This window comes from Macrobrachium rosenbergii, chromosome 5, assembly GCF_040412425.1.
Source record: "Macrobrachium rosenbergii isolate ZJJX-2024 chromosome 5, ASM4041242v1, whole genome shotgun sequence".
In the NCBI taxonomy this organism is placed as follows: Eukaryota; Metazoa; Arthropoda; class Malacostraca; order Decapoda; family Palaemonidae; genus Macrobrachium; species Macrobrachium rosenbergii.
Window position 1 is genome coordinate 11,203,418 of NC_089745.1, and position 22,687 is coordinate 11,226,104.

Here is a 22,687-nt window from a genome sequence, read left to right on the forward strand (position 1 = left end):
CAGGAAACACTTATCACACTTGCAGTACCTCATATTCTTGATAAAAATAAAAATTCAAAATTCACTTTCGCTCGCTCAGCACTTAAACCGAATGTTAAAATCGACCAAATGAATAACAATTATCTATATTTTCAGTTTTATCTTGTTAACAACTAAAGCAGATCTTAACATGTATCAATAATAACAATAAATAATCTTTGCAAACAAACGAGAATCTTATACACGTCTGAATTGCGTTAATTTCACTCTCACTGCTGTCATCAAAACTTCGAGAAGAGACCCTGCACCTAAGCCTCAAATGGTTGTCACAACCTGACGCAACTTGAACACAATTACATTTCTCAACATTGTGGCATTTTTTTTTATACGAGATACTATCCTTTCCAGGAAACTATATGTGGTGTAATCTACCACCTTATCTTTTTCCAATATTAGCTAACTTTCAAGTGTGACTGATAAGCGGCTGAAAATTACATATAAAATTACATAGCAAAGTAATCGGATTGAGATGAACGCACTAGCATAAACTTGCATTACATAAAGCTCTCTCCTACTCATTTGATTATATTAATTCAGTCTTTCGGGGAACTCAGCCACTGGGCTCCCAAATACCTCATGTTTCTATCGGAACCCCAATAGCAGAGATTGTTAGAACATCATACTCTGCCAACATTCAGAATGGCCTCAAGTACCTTGTGGTGCAAGAACCACGGAAATTGACCTGGTGTTTCGAAACTGAAGAAGAAGAAGAAGAAGAAGAAGAAAAGAAGAAGAAGAAGAAGAAGAAGAAGAAGGCGATTGGGAGTCAGCGGACAAATTACGTTTCGTGTGACAAAGCACAACGTCAGATCCTTCATCTCTGAGCCAGGCTGACTGCCGTCTTCTAGGATACAGATGAGAGAGGGGAAACTGTGCTTACATATATGCTTGTTGTTGAAGGTTGGTTTGGTTAATCCGGCTTTATGCCAGCTTAGGTGTGGTAAGGTTCTAAAGGGGTTAAGAAGCCTGTTGTGGATCTCTGGGCTGTACAACCGAACGAGGCGTATCAGCGCTAAGATGTTCACATACCGGCAAGTGTCTTTGATTCGACCAGCAGCCCACAACAAATCTGATCATGCTCGTGAGTTGTTATATTGTTAAACTAACTTTTATATCTATTATTTCTATTTTATAGTAAATACCTCAGCGTGACTCAATATCTAAAACACGGCAACTGCAAATTCACACGACAAAAGTAAAAGAATCCAACACTAAATTGCGGAAATAGCCGGGAAATTAAGAGATTTCCATTAACAAGACGTCCAAACACAGCAGCTTTGTATAACAACTCAGCTGATCGCAGCATACTAGCAAAAATTATTTTAAGAGTTGAATATTGCATCGCGTATTTTATCATGCATCCGCTTCACTGAGTGCTGATCGTTTTTCAGTTTTACGTCAGTCGTGTTGATCTTAACTTATTTTTGGAGCAACCAAACTTCACCACAGCAGTCTTGGCCTTGTATGGAGATTAGGTCTTGAAGGAAGAAATGGCAAGTCCATTCGCAACATGAATCATGATCCCAACCACACAAAGTTACCCTAAGTTTTGCAGACGTCACGAATCATGAGAGAGAGAGAGAGAGAGAGAGAGAGAGAGAGAGAGAGAGAGAGAGAGAGAGAGAGAGAGAGAGAGAGAGAGAGCAATGCTAACTAAACTGGGACTGCCGGCCTACGAACGCTACACTTTCAATTACCTTCCTTAAGGAAATTTTCCCGCTGCAATCTAAAATCGTTCAACAAAACATATTCTCAACAGGGACAATCACAACGGGCGATAAAGGGTATCAGATAAAAAGCCAAATGACGGAACAACCCCATTTGTTTTTACGAGCAACGTTCGCACGAAGTATCCTGTTCATAACGTGACCTGCCGCAGAGCGTCACAAACTGCAACAGGAACTCCCTCTGATAAGCAGAGCGACCCGGAACCCCAAATGTTGATTCACTGGTCTAGTCTACAAACATTTCGAAATCTGCGTCAGTAAACTTAGAATCAGCACAGCGACCAACTTCGTCATTCATTGCCTTCAAACAAGGAGGTACTTGGAAAGATATCGTATGATTACAACAAATCGAGCGTTCAAAGGTAATCTAAGATAACATTTATGAGCATACAGCACCACAAGGTTGAAATATACGATAATATATCGGCATACTGCGCCACGTCAAGTCATTGGCTGGTCAAATCGGCTATAAGTTAACTAATTCCGTATCGTAAAGTGGACACAATTCTTGTAACCGACATGAAAATGTCTTGTTAACCGTAATGAAAAACCTGCGTCAGGCCGAAAAATAAAAACTTGCCTTGTGAAAATAACTATGAAACCAATCGGGTGAGAATAAAGATAAAAAAATTATCACATGATATTACATCAAACCCACCATAAAAAAAAAACCGGTCATTTCTCATTATGGTGCAACTTCACGCCAAGCAAAATCCCCGACAATACCTGGACTTCACCCCAATCACGGTGACTGTGCAGAAATAAAACATTTTTTTCACGAGTCCCTCATTGTTGGCCTGGAAAGAACGATAAAAACGGGAAGAAAACAATGGCTACTATCTTCACGAGCGAACATCTCGAAGAGAACACGTCTTCCACAATCGTACGAATATCTGACCTTGCCTCGGGGCACTAGCAATTATTTTCTTGTATTTCTTTGAAAACTGCCCAGAGGCTCCTTCCTATTACGAATAACAAGACTGTAATTTTCATAGACAATATAAAATTATCAACGATAACTCCCTACGGTCGTTACTCACTAATAAGTCCCGCCTCAACTTCGTGCAAGACAGTGGGTTAAGTGTCCTTACAACTCCTTACAACTTCACGTTGGGTACTGGAAAAGTCATTCAGTATTCAGTTCTCAATTATAAATCATCTATGGCGTCCTGGAACTTTTTATGTATATGTGTGTTCTTTCTACTGCAAGCAAGATGGAAGTTCCTATAGGCCTACCAAGTATTCGTACTGACAACCCTCCTACTACCAAGCGTAGAACTCCTTGCACTCTCCTATTCTTAAAACTAACAAACCAAATACATTAACCTATTAAACTTTTTGGGTAACTTAAATTTTCTTGCAATTTAGGGGCATTACCGTTTGAGTCCATGAACCAAAAAGGTTTATGATTGAAACGATAACCTTCCATTGAAGTGATTCCCTCCACGGAAGATAAAAATGAGATTAAAACTAAGAAAAAGAAAGACATTAAACAAATGCTACTTACAGGGGGGTTTATGTATACGATCCAAAATCCCAACTGATTTATCCTATTCCAAAGAGGTTAACCTTATATTCTTCATAGATAGCACCGTAAAGTTTAGATTTATACTTTACAGCAGTATACTCTGAACGATCCTGGAAAAGAATTTGTAAATAAAATCACGCGGGAAGAGATTGGTTCAAGGTAGGTCATGGCGTATCAAGTCTTACCTCGAAGATATCATGTCAAAATTATATAGTACCTTAAAATTAAAGTAAATGGAATGTTAATATTTTATATATATCATTGCAAAACATAGGTAACATTTAAGGGGAACAATTCTCCCCTTTTAGTTTTGATTTGCAGCGCCAGCTTCAGGGAATGCATGTGGAATTTTATTATTCTGGATTAATAAAAAAAAAACTAAACCAACTACAAAGAAAGCACCAATACAAATACTGCACTAATAAAAGCAGAAACAGAGAGAAACGTAGGGAAGATAATAATAAATAACCAAGTGAAACAACCACTGGCACTGACTCAGCCCCTTAAAAGACTTAATATTCTTTGTTTTTACCAATAAGGGCAGTCACACACTGCCAAGTGCCAACGCAATCGTATGCAGCTTCATAGAGAGAGAGAGAGACAGAGAGACAGAGAATTATGTGATGCTACCCGTCCGACACGCAAGCGATATGCTATTTACTCTCTTTCTGACTCCAGTCGTTACTCCGAAGCGTCAACGATGGTACTTACTTCATCAAGAATAACAGGAATCCATCAGTGCTCTTCCTGGCCAGGCCTTCAGTCTTAGGCGCAACCAAGGTCCTTGGGCGCAAACAGGATTAATGGAGGCAACGTCCTGGGCGCAACGAAATGGTCGGAACATGTCTCCCTGGAGTTCTAACACGTAGCGAAGCCTGCAGCGGCCGTTGGTGGCAGTCATGTGGGAGACGATTGTTCGACTGTGAGGCTCCTTGGGGGGAATGTGAGGCTCCTTGGGGAGAATGAGTGGTTAAGAAGGGGCGATCTCAACGCGTCCTTCAAGGGGGTAAAATGCGACTATTCAAGCAACTAGTACTAGGGCTTCTCACGCCCTCCGGAAAACGACGCAGGCGAAGATCGAACCCCCTTTCTCGGAATGATAAAGTTCACGGAAATTATTCTTTTTAATAACAAACCACTAATCACAAATCAGGAAATACTTCGACGTACCCAATAAAGTGCTTCTTAATATCTACTCACAAATCAGGAAATACTTCGACGTACCCAATAAAGTGCTTCTTAATAGCTGCAAGGTTTCGTCATAATTTTGTTTACCTGGAGGTAAAAGTAAAAGGACGTGGTTTTCTGTTCGTTTATCCTTCTTCCACCAAGTACCAAGCGATCTCAGAGATACAATCGTAAGGAAATATTCAAGGACAGTACGAAGAACAAAAGAAATCACTTGTCACATTGTACTATTGTACCCTCAAGTTTTGACCACCGCCGTACAATCTAACTAATCTAACTAACATATACATTTTTATATATATATATATATATATATATATATATATATATATATATATATATATATACCGTATATAATGGACCACGAAATTAAATGCTGTATAGTTCCTAATGAACAGTGAAGATTCAAGAAAGAGCACACTGAAACTTTTATAGCCTACTTTTGCTATACATCGAATCATTTTAATGAGAGTTCAATAACGATTTGCCCTTCCTTATTAAATCTATCTTTGTTTACTGATTTTTCGGATAAAGCAAAAGTGAGGGACAGGGCTGGTAAATGGGGTGGTTTTTGTTGGTGAATTCGGCGAGCTATTGATTAGCATACTTGTAGGCGTAATGAAGCAGGTAATGTCAAAGCTTGCTGCAAAGGATCTTCCTCTCCCGATGGTATTATTGAGCAAAAAAAATTCTCTAGACCAGTGGTTCTTAACCTGGGGTACCAGTACGAGTCCTTGAACCTTGGGGTGTGAGACATGATAGCCAGTGCAATGGTACTGTATATTTACCCTATAATTTATCATTCGTTTGTATTTCTACTGGATGGGGGTTACGAGAAAATTTTCTGAGATATCAAGGGGTACGGCCACTGAAAAAGGTTAAGAACCGCTGCTCTCGACCAATTGAATGGTTCAAGATATCCGGTTTGGACGCTGTTCTTAAGCTGTCTACGAATGACTGTTATCAGCATTTTCTTTATCATACACGGTGGTTTCAGGGCAACTAGACATAAACGTAATGCCTCCGTACGAACACCAAAGTAGGAAAACTGTTTCGTAGGAAGAGCAGGGGGGGAAAACCCCATAATCTGGAGCGAGAAGAAAACTAGAAATAATACGCCCGCCGTCCGTCCCTCAAGCTCAAACGTGCTATTTACTTTCCACTTCGGATAAGAAAATAAAACACCGGTATATGTTTTTTTTATGCGACTATTTCGAAAGGTTACGCAATCATTTCAAACCATGCATGAGTACCATTCAACATTAAAAAAATAATAATAAATTTAGATTTTTCATCATTCACTGCAGCAAAGCACAGAATTAAGTTAAACCTTATGTCAAAAGTTTAATGAAGATCTTTTTTTTACAATATTTTAAATTACGCATCAAAGCATGGTCCTATAATATGTATATGAGCGTTTGTAAGATTACATGGAGGCCATAGAATACATGACATTATCAAGTAGAATTTCTTCCGTAAGTAGGGGAGTGCCCAAATTACATTTAATAAAAAAAAAAATTCGGGACTGGTTATGTTCAAAACATCAATTATTCGGAAACAATTAATATTCAGAGAACTAAAACTATTGGCAATGATGACTAAATATAAAGTCCAAGAAATAAAACATTAATTATTAAAACACGTAAACAATAGAATTTTGTCATTCGGAAGGGTCATACGATTAAATGATAACAAACCAGTTTTAAACGGATATGAGAGAGTGCTCGAAATTAAATGACGTCTTGGTCTCTACACCACGAATAAAAGGTTGCAGTCGTAATTTTCAATATTTTAATTAATATTATAATTAGGATCAAACGCATTGCACATTAGGAGGGTCCTGCGCAAGAAGAATTCTGGAAGAATGACGCCCAACGGGAAGAAATGCTGTCTTGTAAGTTAAATTTATCCAACGCCTTAAAATGGTTGAAATGGTATGAGGCTTACCCCCATCTTGCCTTACACGCTCATATTCACATATGTGGCATTTGTATGTGAACACTTCATGCATTTACTCAGTCGGTAGTCGGGTAATGTCTTACTACAGGTTACGCAAGCCATTTGGGAGGAGGAGCAGTAGTACCAACGAGCCAATCGCAGACATCTGCGGCTTCGATCTCTACGAAGAATTGTACGTAACATTTTCCTGAAACTCTCTGACGAATGCGTAGTAAGCAGTGTGACCAAGGCGGGATTTCCGGTGAAAACCCAACTAGCGGGAAGCTGCAATGACCCACCCGTAAAATTGACTTGCGGCGCAAATTAATTCGTTTGTTGGTACAAGTCTTCTTCGCCTCCGAAGCCTTTTTACGTAATCAATGGAACTCCATGACACTGTACAGAAGCTCTGGCTGTAAAGTCCGTCCTTTAAAAGGTGTATGACTGCGGCGTTTCTGGTTTAAATAAATCAATCAATTTCGGTGCCGTTGCACAACAGCATTCTGTAGCATACGGAAGAACGAAGATTAATTTTTACTATCCGGAGTCCACATACAATCCAAACTTTCAAAACATTTACACGCACTGATTTTTTTATTATAATAATTGGTAATGGATTCAGCGTTCAATTAATTCTGATCAGCAGTGGTTCTTAACCTTTTTCAGTGTCCTTACCCCTTGATGTATCAGAAAATTTTCTCATTCCTCCCCCCCCCTTCCAATATAAATACAATACAGACATATGATAATCATACAGTAAATATACAGTGCCATTGCACTGGCTATCATGTCTCGTACCCCGAGGTTTAAGGTTTCGACAGGTACCGCAGGTTAAGAATCTTCACTAGGATTACTACATTGGTATTTGTTGTTATTTCAGAACTGACAATACTTGAACATATACTGAACATATTTTCATTATATAATTATATGGGACACTCATTCGGCTCTTAAATTTTTTCACTATTTACAAAAACCGTTTACGAACTATTACGACTATATCAAAACGATTTTGAGGTCAAATGAATTATTTCTGCAAGTCCTACGACTGACACATAACATACTTGGTCTGCCTGGATCTAACACTAAAATAGAGCAGTTCACTTACAGGCAACTCAAACCGGCATTGCGCATTACTGAAAAAAAAGAATACGTGCTTGATTTCAAAACAACAGAAAACGGCACATAATATAATCGGAAATGAAATCATCCTATATCAAACTGTGGCTGATCCAACCCACTTGAAATAGTGAGGATAAGGAACCTTATTTAACGAAAAACACACATTTCCGTTCTAAACTCTGACATCATCGTACAAAAACATTCAAGAGCTTACTGCAAGGGGGCAGAGAGCCGTTTCTTCTTTGCTACATGATGTCATCAGTATAAGCGATATTCGCTGCTCCCTCGTTTGGCTAACAGAAAATAATCAGACTGCTAAATTGGCTATAAAAGTGGTCATAATATTGACATTTTCTGACCGACGAAATGGAAAGACGGGTCGTAAATCATTCTTCTTTCCTTACTTATGCAACTTGTAAGGTCCAGGCTTATATGGAGAGGCACTACGCCCACATCAGACACGTCATCACCAAAGGCAGTTGCTGCATGTTGCATCTTGAAGACTACTAAAAAGGTCGTACCTCCTCCCACATCATAGAAAAAGGCAGAGGACCTTTAAAATTAGAAATGACGCACAAAACTATAAACAGGGTAATCCTACCGTAAGGATCCCGTCTATGTAGACTGTCAGACAATTTGTCCCTTTAATAATAAAAGGTTTCAGATGGGCTTGGCTTTGACGATGATAATCGAGTAAGTCCCATTTAAGAAAATGGGACTTAATCGAGGCACCGGATGTTTCATTTCAATCTTATTCCGTGTCCTGTTAAACTAATTCCACGTATGACAGTAACAACAGGTAGGATAAACACGAGCGAAAGTACTGATACAAATGTCCATTGTATATATTTCACATGGAAGTCAACACAAGTCAAAATTCTAATCTCAAACAAAATAATTATGTATAATAATGAGAACTGCTGCATTACTTTGTCTTTGAACAATGAATCCTCTGAGCCAGAGACAGTCTAATCATCTGTCGTATCCTCGTCCGTCTCCATAACACCAGCAACATCAGCACAGCTCTACCAAGCACCCAATTAAAATAGCTGGAAATATGCACCAATTCATGAGAATCTGTTTGTATCTTCTCCTTGGCAGCATTTCTTCAGCTTCCTGGGCCATGGAAATCACACTGCTGAAAACCAGTTCATCTTTTGAACTGAATTTATACAATTTCTACCGGGACTTGTTGGGAACATCATCTATTAATATTTTTGGTACTGTCGGAAACTTCTAATATTAGTCAATGAATCTGGAGTAGAGGCAGCAGAGTTTTACTAACACAATGTTGTACAACATTAACTGCCAACCCTGATTTATTTGTCCTTTCTCACCTCAGAACAGAACAGAATATAGAATTTAGGCCAGAGGCCAAGCGCTGGGACGTACGAAGTCATTTAGCTCTGAAACGAAAATTTACGGTAAAAAGGTTTGAAATGCAAGGGAATGAAAGGGTTGCATCTAGGAGGTCGAGGGGACGTTGCAAAGGACCTTAAGTAGTGCCTAGGCCCTAGGAGTTGAGGCAGCAGATTTTACTAACACAATGTTGTGCCACATTAACTGCCAATCCCTATTTTTTGTCCTTTCTCGCCTCAGGCGGTGCTCAGTACTCAAGTAGAGTCGTGGGAAACATACTCTCTACTGAACTTTTGTAAATAATGCAGTGCTAATAGTTATATATCTGACAGTAGCAAGATTTGTCTAAATATGCTTTTTTCTAAAAAGAATCCATGCTTGAGCATTAGTTTGTAAGGTTGTTGCCTTCCTGCCAGAATTTCTATTCGTGGATTTTCATAACTTATGTTGCTCAAGAACCTGTGAAACTGGTAGGACCACGACCAAACTTCAAAACTCCGCATATAAACAAATGTATGTTCATGAGTTAGATCCACCTTCCGTCCAACACACCTTTGTCTAGATTTTTGTGAACCTCAGTTTTGTGCCCAAATCTCTTGACATTATTGAAAGTTTCTTCTCTCCTCTTCTAAATTTTCGAGTTGCCCCCATAACAATTTGGTGGTAACTTGGCATCTGCCCTAGAGAACGTTGGTGGTTTCCATGACTGGTTTTTACTTCCACATAATCCTGGTCTCTTTTATAATATGCAGGAGCTATCACTCACTTGAACAATTACGTTAATCAGTAAACTGTACTACCTGTATTGAGTACCTCCCAGTACCTCAGAACACAATACAGCAGACTGTGATCAATACAGTGGGACTTCCTTTCTTGAGTGACAGATAACTTTTCATAAGCAATCCAACAGTTTTCAAAAAATGATTTAACCTTCTTAGGAGCAGTTCTGGGATATTTACTGATTGTTTCGTTACTAATTTACGTACTCTCTAATAGCGGGGGTCATTTTGGTCAAGTGTCATATACAGTACTTAGCTATCGTGGAGGAGATGGGGTGATTTTGATTCCACGTACAGAACCTGAATTCGACACGAATATGTCAAGATGTGTCGAAATTAACTAGCACATCTCTTGAAAGCAGTGTTTAAGTCAGCTGCCTCCCCTCGTACTAAAACCCGAGGGGCATACATTTCAATGCCAGCCCGGGAAAACGCAATGTAGGTGGCTCTGCGGTAGAAACTCGCTGTGCATCATTGTCTCTAAACCAACCAAGCATCAGTTCGAATCCCGATGGTGCCAAAGCACTTATCAATTATATTTCCCCTTGGGTAGAAGTTATTCCCGAGGTATAGTGAATTGAATATTAAATGATATTTATGGCTACATATTTGTGAATATAAAATATGTCCCGGTTCATGAGAAATATATAATATATATAAAACTATAAAAACATACACACACACATGCATATATATATATATATATATATATATATATATATATATATATATATATATATATATATAAATTTTATAAAACACACACAATATATATATACAGTATATATATAATAGACATATAGGCCTATATATATAAATGCATATATAAAAATATAAATATATATAATATACATAAATGTACACACACACACACACAAGGCTTAATGGGGTGCGGCAGTTTCTACCGCTCCAACGGCAAGTCACATTTAAAGAGGTAATGCAAATAAAGAAATCACTGCAAAAGAAGACTAATAAATTTGTAAAATAACCTGTAAAGCATTCAGAAATATGGTAAGCTTACTTTGGTTGCCTTCATCTATATTTACAATGTTCGAAGTGTTTTTTTTTTAATGACAAGCCTACAGGAAGGAGAAACGCCTGGAATGAGAGAGAGAGAGAGAGAGAGAGAGAGAGAGAGAGAGAGAGAGAGAGAGAGAGAGAGAGAGAGAGAGAGAGAGGCATTTTAAGATTTTGTTCGATTAACAAGTAGGGGTGTTGTTTGTATGTGTATACAATTATAAATTATATATATCTTTTTATTTATACACATATATGTGTGTGTGTGTGTATGTTGTGTAAATACATACGGGAGAGATAAAATTTCCTATAATCGCGAGACGTTGTACCATTTAATTTTCGATATTAAATCATATAAATCTAAAAAAGATTTTCAATTTTATGAACATGAGTCCTAAATGTCGTTTAATGTCAAACACGAAGTATACAGCAGGAACTAAAAAGCAGTTAGTTCTGAAAATTTCAAAGACATATGGTGCAATACCCTACAACGTTAAGTAGGCTAAAATAAATGTAAACTACACTAACAGCACCTTGTACACACTGAATCATATGACAGCAGTTTCTACAATTCAGATTCTAACAAAACGACATTCGGCAGGAATAACTTTAAAAAATAAAAAAAAAAGAGATGTCTTACCCATGTTGGTGGCCTGGGAGTTAGTACTGATCCCAACGAATGTGCAACCATTTCTATTTTTTTATATAATTCGTAAATATTAATAACTTTGTACTAGTTCCTCTGAGATCAGTAAAGCATAACTATACTATTTTTTTTTTTAATATCACACGATAGAAATCACAGACGGAGAACCTTTGGCTGCGAGATTTCTCAACTGGCACCTCACAAGAGATCTTCCTACGTACGTCTAGCAGAAACACTGGGGCTGACTGGACCACGACGACGGGGACAAATTGAAGCGTGGTTGTTGCCCCACTACCGAGCTACGATTGCATCATGTTGAGAAAGGGCTTACGTCGGGCGCTTTGCTCTGAATTTCTTTGTTTCTTTGTTTTAACGTAGTTTAATGCGCAGTGTGCGTGTGTGATATGCCAAAGTCTGCAAAGTTACTTATACGCCACGGGTGCATATTTTATGCTTATTTCAGTTAGTCCTATGAAATGAATTACGTGATGACGATTAACATAGAAGAGGAACTGTCTGAGAAACCAGTTCAGTCCATATGTGTATGTATATATAAATATATATATATATATTAGTTGGATGTGGAGAGAGAGAGAGAGAGAATTTTCTACACTTACTTATTGCCAGATTCTACACTTACTTGCCAGACGTATGATGCAATCAAACTTTTTAAAAGTTGTACAAAATGATAAAATAAGCAAAAATATGCAGTTAACAATGTTAAAAAACGATATATATCTTCTACACAGACGTTACTGAAATACCCCTGCCAAACATAATAAAACGCATGTAGTCATAAACCCCGCCCAATCCCTTCTTGTCATGCTTCTCATCAAATATTTCAACTACGGCTACGAATCATTGCTTGAATACAGCATTTGGCACCAATCCCCGGATCTAAAACCTCATGCATATATGTTGAGTATTATCTTCCTCTTAGTTCCGCGGAAATGTAAACACCAGAGGTATTATCAGGTGGCGCAATGTTCACACAAGATGGAAGACAACATTCCCGACTGTTGTTTAAACCTAAGGTAACTTCCGTTCTCAGTCACATCTTGCTCCTGGTAAGCAGGTACTACCAAAATCTTAGACGTAAAAGAACTAGTTGTCCCGATATTTTTCACTAGTTTTGCTTAACCAATTCAAATATAGGTAAGCGTAGAGGTTAAGCTATAAAAAATTATGCATAAACATCAACAGATGCTTTAACTCGAAATGATCACGGCTTTGGAAAACCACAGATACAAAACAAACCAGTTACGGCCTTACTTGTGTGAAAGTACTTTCATAATTCCATTTCCAAGCTCGTACTCTTAATACTCTTGAAATGCAACTTCCTAGCATTTTCGATCTTGATTTCTTTTCAACGAAACGATAAAAAAAACGTATAATTCCAGGTCCTCGCTTTCCTATTCAATCTGGGTACTTGTTGAAAAAGTGAAACTTTTCAATTCAACATTTCCAGTTAAAAGTGTGAAACCTTCGACCATTCTTAGAGTAACTAAAAAAAAAATAAACTCTAAATCATTCTTTGAATGCAGTTGAGTGTTTTCCATGTGGATTATTACCGTAAAACCTCAGGCCTGGCACACAACTTTAACATTAGTTTCCAAATCTGTTAGGGATCGGGGTTGTCACTGGGACACTTGAATTATTATAGTAGTTGCATATTGTTTACAAATTCTGATCTGGTCCTTAACCATGCAAATTGTTTTAGATTTATTATTACACAGAAAATTTTAACATAGGAGAAAGGTATTCCAATCCATATAACTCAAAAGTGCACACTCACTCAACCGAGTACGGACTGGAGCCACTGACGGGACACTGGACAAAAAGACAAGCCGGCCTGGTTACAGGCATTTGCACCAAGAAGTTACCTGCTGATTCAAAAACCAGTCCACGAAAAACTGGATGTACTGACAGGGAATTAACTCTGGGCTCTAGCGGAATAACAGACCAAAGACGAAAGCTAAGCAAGTAACCTACGTGTCTAAGGTGGATACTAATGTGAAGAGCATTGACTTAATTGACAAGGGATGATGATTGCATGCTCAGATTGTTTCAGAATGGTGTCAAGCAGCTAACCGAGAAAACTGATCGCTGATGCTTAGTTGCTATTATGGGCTTTCTAGGAAGTGTATCCAAGTACCTCTAGGCGACATAACTTCAAAGTAACAGGAAACAATTGTTGGTTGTGGGCATAAAATCTAGCTACAGTCACTTGGGAAATGCCAACTTATGCTTGAATCACAAATAATATATACACTGATGTCTTTAGAGTATGGCCGCCTGGCCTCAACCTTGGAATACGGAGGCTTGGACTTGGTCTTATGTCTTCTGTCCTTGGTAAATCTAGCACCAACAGCTTGAGGCCTACCTTTTGGCCTATTTATACAATTTACATAATTATCCATATTTAAAAAAAAAATTATCCAACGATAATTTAAAAAGCTATTATTGTTATTAAAGGGGTTTTACTTTTCATATAAAGGGCATTAAAAAAAATCAACTGAAACTTCACATACATATGTGGCCCAGTTGTAAGTACGTTTTATTACATCATACCCAAGAGCTAATGAGTGAAACCTGAAATAACCTGGCATGACACAACTGGGAAATGTCTTCAGTCAAATCATCTACACGAAAGTAAAACCATATAGTACCTTCATCAAACTATCAATTCTGAGGATGTTAATTTTGCAAGGTACTGAGAGGTCATTATTTACGGAAACTTCAGTCTTATTTTTATCATCGACTTTGCATTTTATACGATATTAATACAGGCTGCTAAATTTACTTAATAATTTAAGAAATCAAAACTTGATATTTAATGTGCAATAACCATACGGGTTGAAGGAACGGTTTATGGCTTACCTGTCCTTTGGTGTGGTGGCACTTTTATTGCTTTCGAACAAGTGACTTTTTGGTCATTATAGCAAAGAACGAAGTATTCAAAACGCTGCTTGTCCCCTATTTGGATAAACTCGTTTGTATAGACTATTCAGAAAAATTAAGCTTAAAAGTAAGGTTCTTGACTTAGCCGCCAAACAGTGCTCATATACAGCAGATTCATAAAACCCCAATGTTAATTTAGACCTAACTTCCAAAGGGGAAACCCACCATTCCATGACATACGTTTGTGGTGGACAAAAATCGCAATCCTTTCAATAACTGTAGCCAAAAACAAAGGTGCATGTCAATTATGCTGATGAAGAACCTTCTGCTACTAAGGGTGTTTAAAATCAGCTGTTAGATACTACTACAACCTTGTCAACTAAAACCTTAAGAAAAGTGTACATGGGAAATAACTGGGCAGTGAGGTCTCTTACAGATGAGGTAAAGACCCGTCCTCTATATTTTTGGATCTTAGCTGGGAAAGCAGTGGGCTTGAAGACTGTAACTGGTAGACTGTGAACATGACCTACAGGTGTGTCTCAAAGATTTTTCACCGTGGGTTGAAGGTTATATAATGAAGCAGCCTCTTCCAAAAAATAATTGTCAAAGTGCAGGAACTTGTGGGGTTCTACGACTCTCTCCCTAATGGAAAACGTGGAGCATGATATAACACAGGGCTGGATGCATGGTACCTAATAGTTCTTACGTTACCCGAACATTTCTATGTTAACAGATATCTGGCAAACTATTTTACAGTGTGACTGACACTTGAAAGAGTTGGAAACCACAAAAATCTCTCACGTGTTAATAAGGAACTGATGTAGCCATTTAGCTCCTTCGGGGTACACACTGTCTTGCTTCATACCTGTGTAAATGATGGGCTCCTCGCTCTTCATTAAGAAATCCAAAAACACAAGAAAGGTTTTCTCATCAATCTTATATTACTGCCTTATAAAATTTGACCCAGAAAGGTCCTGTGGGCTTATTTTCTGTATACATATTGTTAGTAAAAATACTTACTGCACAATCTTATCCCCAAACATTTCTTCTCTGCAGGCTTCCATTGTTTTTTCTAATCATTAACTAAACAGTATCCAAATACACATCCTGATAAATATATATATATATATATATATATATATATATATATATATATATATATATATATATATATATATATATATATATATTAGAGAGAGAGAGAGAGAGAGAGAGAGAGAGAGAGAGAGAGAGACGCAACTGAAATCACTTGTGTTCTTACCTGCAACGTTTTCGTTTCCCGCCTAAACGACAAACCTGTCTCAGCTACAGTTCAAAGTGTCTCTTATTCCAACCGCACTGTCAAGGTTCATATCTGAAACCAATATCGTTCCTAGAAATGGCTTCGAGGGTATTACCGTACTGATAAAACAAACTCGAAAGTGACTCTTTATCACAATTATCGCAGGGAAAGACAACGGTTTTTCATCATACGAGAGATTTGCACAGAACGTTTTTGCTGTCCGTTGGCTACTGGTACTCGATACGAAACTAGTTTGTGCCTCGTCCAAGGACACAGTAAAAACACATACTTTACTATTCCGGTCACACTACACACTATATATGACACTAACATACCAGGCCTTCCGGGACGTTGTCAAATATGGCGTAAGACTCAACAAAAGCGTCTCTGACATGAATGAACTTGGGTACGTACGACGCAAGATCCTGGGGGCGGGCGGTAAGGTTCAAACTTAGAGTGACTCAGGGCGTGACGCAACCATTTGGCATTTTCTTGATCATCTGATTAAATTTAGCGGTTCGGAAGGTTTTTATTTATGGAAGAATATTATACTAATAGTGATGAACATATATCTATATATATATATATATATATATATATATATATATATATATATATATAGATTTATTAGATATGTACGTAGTATACCGGTACATCATGAAGATATCTCCGGAGGCTTGTACTTTACAAATTAAAGAATCTTGACCCTAAACTACCTAGTGTCACTGAAGCCAAAAAGGCTCGTTTACACTAGGCTTCACACAACACGCTTCCGAAGTCACCTCTGCTAGCATATGCCTGCCCACCTTGGTGACGCATCGTGCTGCCTAGCGCGTTTTGCCTCTACACTATCTGAGCGCTGTGACCGGCAGCAGCAAGGTCTACAGAATATTCTCTAGACCTTGGACAGCAGTATCTTCCTGGCAGCCACGATGATTGAAAAATTAGGTGACAACTTTTCACTAATAGGAAATAAAGATCACATCACTGAAAAAATTTATTTAATTTATAACATCAAAATGTTTCTAATAAAATATTTATCTCAAAATATCATGATCTCATTAAGATATTAGATAATGAAAACTACACAAAACAACAATACTCCATAATTATATTGATGAAGCATTACACTAAACGACACCTTCTAAAATATACTTACTTTTTCATATTTTCTTTTGTTATTTTGTCGTTAATCAAAATCATCTCTTCCCTTAGTTTCTTCGTTGCGACGTCAAGTACATCTCTATTTTTATATGCTTTCAATTTGACATTGCCTTAAACATGGATTATGCTGATAAGACTATCAAAAAGCCAATTGTTCTGTTTCCATTCCATGGCGATATAGTAAAATACAGTACTCGAGGACATGAGAAGTGAGCAGCCGTCACACTTGGTGTGATGGGTTTGGTTGAATCCGTGCGTCCTAAGGAGCAGTCGAGTAGGCGGGGCTAACAAGTATTTGAGTTGGTGATGAGTTTTACGTATGCAGTGCGCTGTGACACTAGGCTTAACACGTATGTATATATGTATAGCGCATATATGTGTGTATATATATGTATATATAGTTTGTTTCCTAATAGCAGCAGTTATGACTTGGACCGCCAACGGATGGTCTCTTGTTTGTCACTTTTTCATATGTTGTATTTCAACAGAGATCTTTCACATTCCCAATTGATCCCTGATCCCCTTTTCCTGCCGAGATCAACCACATTCGCTGAATAGCGTCACCAACATGCAGTAAATGTGCCTCGCTGTCGAACTTCTCAGTTCGAGTTCCTTTATTCCCCACGCTGTTGGCCTGTGGAACAGCCTCACAGACGATGTTGGGCAACTGGAACTTGAGAAGTTCAAGCGAAGATGCAATGCATTACTACCCTAATATTATTTTCCTTGCATTTTCATACATTTTTACCTTTTATCAATTTATTTTTTCTATTTTAATAAGTGGGATCTCTTCTTTACGTATTTCCCTTTACCTCCTCTTCGGATTCCACAATAAGCTATAGGTCCCGTTGCTAAGTAACCAATTGGTTCTTAGCCACGTAAAATAAGTCTAATCCTTCGGGCCAGCCCTAGGAGAGCTGTTAATCAGCTCAATGGTCTGGTAAAACTAAGGTATACTTACTTCTTCCTAATGAACACCGTATTCTTTGAAAGCTTAAATTTCAAGTCAGTGGGCACTGTGGGCTGGTTCCATATGAATAGGTTTCATCATATGAATAATAATGATGATAATAATAATATATATATGAGTGTGTGTGCGTTCCTCAGGAATGTAGACCCTACCACGCGCGAGCACGCACGCAAGCATGCGCACACACACACGATATATATATATATATATATATATATATATATATATATATATATATATATATATATATATATATATATATATATATATAACAGCCAATGCTGTGAGTCTTACAGGACAGGGGACACATCCACAATTCGGCAGTTTAAGCACGAATGTGGTTACGACTGTTTTCTTAGTTTTGGAGCTAACCCATAATTTAAAGATTTATTCATCGCTTCTGAGCAGCGGAGACAAGGCACAATACACTGCGCATGCCAACTGCCACATAAAATTCATAATCATCCACCAACCGCTTTATCTGGTGACTATGGACTGTGGTCCTGTGAATCTTCGACATTTAAGAACGGTCCGGTGGTTCCTGTTTGTAAATCCGCTCACGGTACGTACTACTTTTGGACATGTCCTAACCGGCCTTGGCCAACAAAACGTTTCGAGGAGTCTCCACAGCGGGCCAGGCAGCTGCCCAGGCTGCCCACTGGGTCCTTTGGGCAACTGACCAAACCACGTCAACTGAACGACAAAAGAAACTTCTCGCATCCGAATTTAAACAGAGTTAAATATAGAACTTAGGGGCAATGGCCATATGGATACATGGCATATACAAACACAATCTAGGTACATGAGATAACATGATAAAAACAATAATCAGCAGTATCCCCACAGTTACTGAAGAAGCAGAAAAAACAGAATTCATAATAATGGTATGACAGTAATTATATGGAGAATAATATTAAAACATATAAAAAAATAACAATTAAAAATACAGATTGCAGACGATTCATTTCCAGCTAGGGACCTTGGGTGTTTACAGCAGTCAGGTCCAGAAGGCTAAATACGAAAATCGAAAATAGCAAAACTCTAAAATGTTATTAATCACAGTAATAATGAACAAAGAAAATACCAATAACAACAATGCAATATACATAATTCGTAACAGTCAAATGGAAATGTCTTCAGCAAATGACTGACTGCGCGATATGGTAGATTCTGGTCCACCATTGCAGAAGTTCTGCCGACTATCAAAATACTACTGGTGAGTCTTCTAAAAACACTTGCGCTGTTGGGCGTTACCGTACATTTTCAACCAATGCATAAACATCAGTAGCATACAGTTGTACATTAGTTTTAAAAGAATAAGTCCTAAACTGAACACTTTCTTAGAAGAGTTAATTGAATTTATTCCCAATATGAGAAACCGTGTTGTAGGCTTAATCGATTTTAATCCCAATATGAGAAACCGTCAGTTTACGTATGACTTTATTATATGCGCTCACAAACAACCAAATTAAAAGGAATTCGAGCTAGATCTTTCCAGCCAGAGGGGAGGACGGATAACATTTCAATATGGCATTTTCTAAATGCCAGGAGGTCGAAAACGTATAGAGTTTATGGTGTAATAATAGAAGTGTCTCACAAGACGAATCAAAAGCAAGTTTAATGCAACGCGTTTATTTTCACTGCTGCTTAGTTTGAATAAACGACTCGAAATGAGCATGTACTTTCAAACTCATACATTTAACTGACTAATATATATATATATATATATATATATATATATATATATATATATATATATATATATATATATATATATATATATATATAATCTACATCATTACCTAGTATATCTAAATATGTTTACATAAATATGTGTAATAAAATATATACACATTTTAATATATATATATATATATATATATATATATATATATATATATATATATATATATATATATCAGATAATGCTGACACATACATATATAGGCTATACAGTATATATCAGATAACGGTGACACAAACTCACAAACGGGTCGACTGGTGGCTAGCAAAACAGGACTGACATATTATACAGACAAAGCAATCGTGGACCCAGTTTCTCACCACTGCGTGCCTGAACCTCAGAGCTGGCATGGGCACTATTTTGCCACCTGAAGGCCACACTATAATTTATCCAAGTGACTTAGGTCTGAGAATGTTTAGTCACGTTTGCATGCATCAAATATTAAGCCAAACTGCAGCTACTCTATTACTGATGTATATGAATATTTTCCAGAATGTATTTTGACAAAATCATACGACGATTACATATGAGTTGGATTCTGACCGTTTATTCCTTGCAATCTGCACGCAAGCACAAAAACAAGACGAGATGCTTACTGCAATAAACAATCATGAATCTTTGCCTCCTGAGGTGTGGCCCTGCGGAGCGTCCTCTTTTGGCAGAGGGAGTGGCCGATAATCAAGAACATAACCAGTAACCAGTAACAGGAGGAATGGGTCAATAGTATCATAGAAAAAAAAATGGGGAATGTTAGATATACAAAGCTGCTGACGTCATGAATGAGGGATGCGAGGGGTAACCGGTATAAGTAAGTAAAGAAGATCTGAATGTTCTTACGAATGAATTCTTGGTTTTTAAGGTGGAACACCAAGTTATAAATGGCATCACTGCAGGGAAATTTTTGTTGAAACTTGAAATACACCTCTTCACTAACTAGACTGTTACGCAATTATAAAAATGAGGAAACAAAACCTGGTGATAAGGAAATGGAAGTCATAGCAAAGGTACCAGAGAAAGGTGATGTGACTGAATGTGTTAACTATGCAATCATTGGACTTTCGTAGGTTATAATGAAATGTTCAGTACGCTTGCTCTTGATAGCCAGGAGAAAGGAATCGATAAAAAGCTTCGGGATGAAGAAGTTGCTTTTACAGAAGGCAGTAAATGCTCAGATAAAATTTCTGCTATGTGGGATTTAAGAATCAATTTTTAATAGCTGTTGTTGATCATGAGAAAGCATTTGACAGCGTCGACAGATCAATTTTATGAGATAGATCAATTTTATGAGATCTTGCATCATTATGCCATTTCTGTTAAGTAAGTATAGTTAACTAAAATAATCCGTGAACAAAGATGACGCAACATTAATGTTGATGGGGTCATGTTACAGCAAATAGTCAGATGTAGACGAAAATGTTTAGATTGGAATTATGATATAAAGTTAGCACACCTAAAATATGCAGGTGCAGTTTTGATTAGGAAAACACAAGCTATGCAAAGTTTGTTCAAGAAAATGCATCATATACCTAGGAGGATGGGTTTCAAAACCAGTATTACGAATAACAGAAGAAATGGGTACAGAGCATGACAAAAGTTTGGAAAAAACTTAGGATGAGGAAAGAATTAATCAGGATCTCATGAGTTGGAGTTTAGTGAAAGACTAAAAGAGGCAAATCAAACAACAGACAACTGAATAAGATTTGGAAATAAAACAAGACTGAGACTGGATACACAAATAAGGTTATAAGAAGTCTAGTACGATCTGCATCGCTATACGGACATGAATCATGGCATGGCAATGAAACTATTATATCTAAGTTGACTTGAAAACAAAGGGTTAAGAATATTAGGTGTTAGATGACATGTTAGAGCGAAAGGCGATACCATAAAGGAAATTATGGGAGTTCTATATGTAACTCAAATAATGATTCAAGGGAGATGGAGGTACTGTAAATATGTCAGCTGAGCTACTGAATGCTCCAGAGCTATGGGAAGAGCCAGGCTTACTTGGATGAGAACTCCAAGAAAGAAGGCTGGATATGAGTTGCGATTTGTTACAGAAAATGCACAGGAAATATACAAGTGGTGGAGTTTCGCAGATGCCCTCTGCGTCACGAGGCACTTGAGTCAATGATTTTGATGATTCCATGGCAAAAGGTATGACGACCATACACTGGGACTGAGTCTGTAAAGTCATACACGAGTGAAGAAGGTTGTTGTGTCTACTACATTCGATCATGCATTTACTTTATGGGATCTTTCCTAAATAGTGACCTCCAAGGGTTTTTGGGGAGTTGTTATCTAGGACTAATATTTCTTGGGGGGTCATTATCTTTATGATATTTACACTGTTTTATGTTTTTATGGTAATCCCCAGCGGGCTTGTACTAAACACGCCGCAAAGGAGGATACATACCGGGTTAAAACCTTGGGTGTCACCATCTAGGAAAGATACACTTTATTAAATTTATTTAAAAACTTATTGCATAACTTTCTGGTCCAAAGATACTTACTAAATAGGATATGACCCACACAAGCTGGCCTTTAAATCCGGATATCTGTCATAAGCTTCAAATTATGGAAGCAGACTTTTAAAAACCTTGTAATTTTACAAAATTCTTAGCCACTCATCTTACATGCTTTGTCGTAAAATTTTACCTTTAGAATAATGATACCTTTTCAATGGCTATAAACTTGACAAAAATCCCAATCTTTAAATTAAAGAATAATGGTGAAATCTCAGCCAAGACTGTACTGTTGCTCATATCCTTCAAAGATTTCTCACTTTTTAAAGGGTTTCAAGATTTCCCACTTTTTCAAGGGTTTCAATACAATAAGCCCTCTCAATCCACATGATCATAACCACTTCACATTAGTGTGACGTACTAGCACTGGTAATTTCTTTTAAAACCTTTCTAAAATGAAAGAGGAACCGGACTTGGCTCCAGTCATCTCTTGAGTGTCTCCCAGCAACGGGTTCGGAACAATAGAATCTTTGGGTTATGATAATTTGAGAATTTCAGTAGGTTTTCTTCTACACTAAAATCCATTTAACTTTATGCAGACTCAGACAGTAGTTTAATCAGATAAATCTAGATATGGATAGCAGGTATCCAATAAAATGCTTTTAAGGGGTAAGTTTGCTTTTAAAGAAAGATGGGGTCATTAGTCAAAAGGCAACATTGATGATTAGCCCAAAGGTCAGATCAACGAACCACGTTTCTATAAACAAGCTTCTCTCTCTTTCTGTAACTGAGCTTGGGGCATAAGTCTCTAACCAAGC

General features: G+C 37.6%; 1 protein-coding gene across 13 annotated transcripts in view; it reads right to left on the reverse strand.

The window, feature by feature from the left end:
* The window catches only part of LOC136838504 (uncharacterized), a 136,297-nt gene that overhangs the window by 23,070 nt on the left and 90,540 nt on the right, over positions 1–22,687 (reverse strand). For 3 of the 13 annotated variants that reach the window (XM_067103556.1, XM_067103559.1, XM_067103558.1), the window contains one exon: positions 3,274–3,404. The exons of 8 other annotated variants lie outside the window; for them this stretch is intronic. Coding sequence is in view for 1 of the 5 variants with exons in the window: in XM_067103550.1 (XP_066959651.1) it covers positions 11,338–11,388 (51 nt within the window). In the remaining 4 variants the exon portion in view is untranslated. Of the gene's footprint in view, positions 1–3,273; positions 3,405–11,337; positions 11,651–22,687 lie in introns of those variants that run through there. 2 more of the 13 variants (XM_067103554.1, XM_067103550.1) reach the window with 2 other exon arrangements.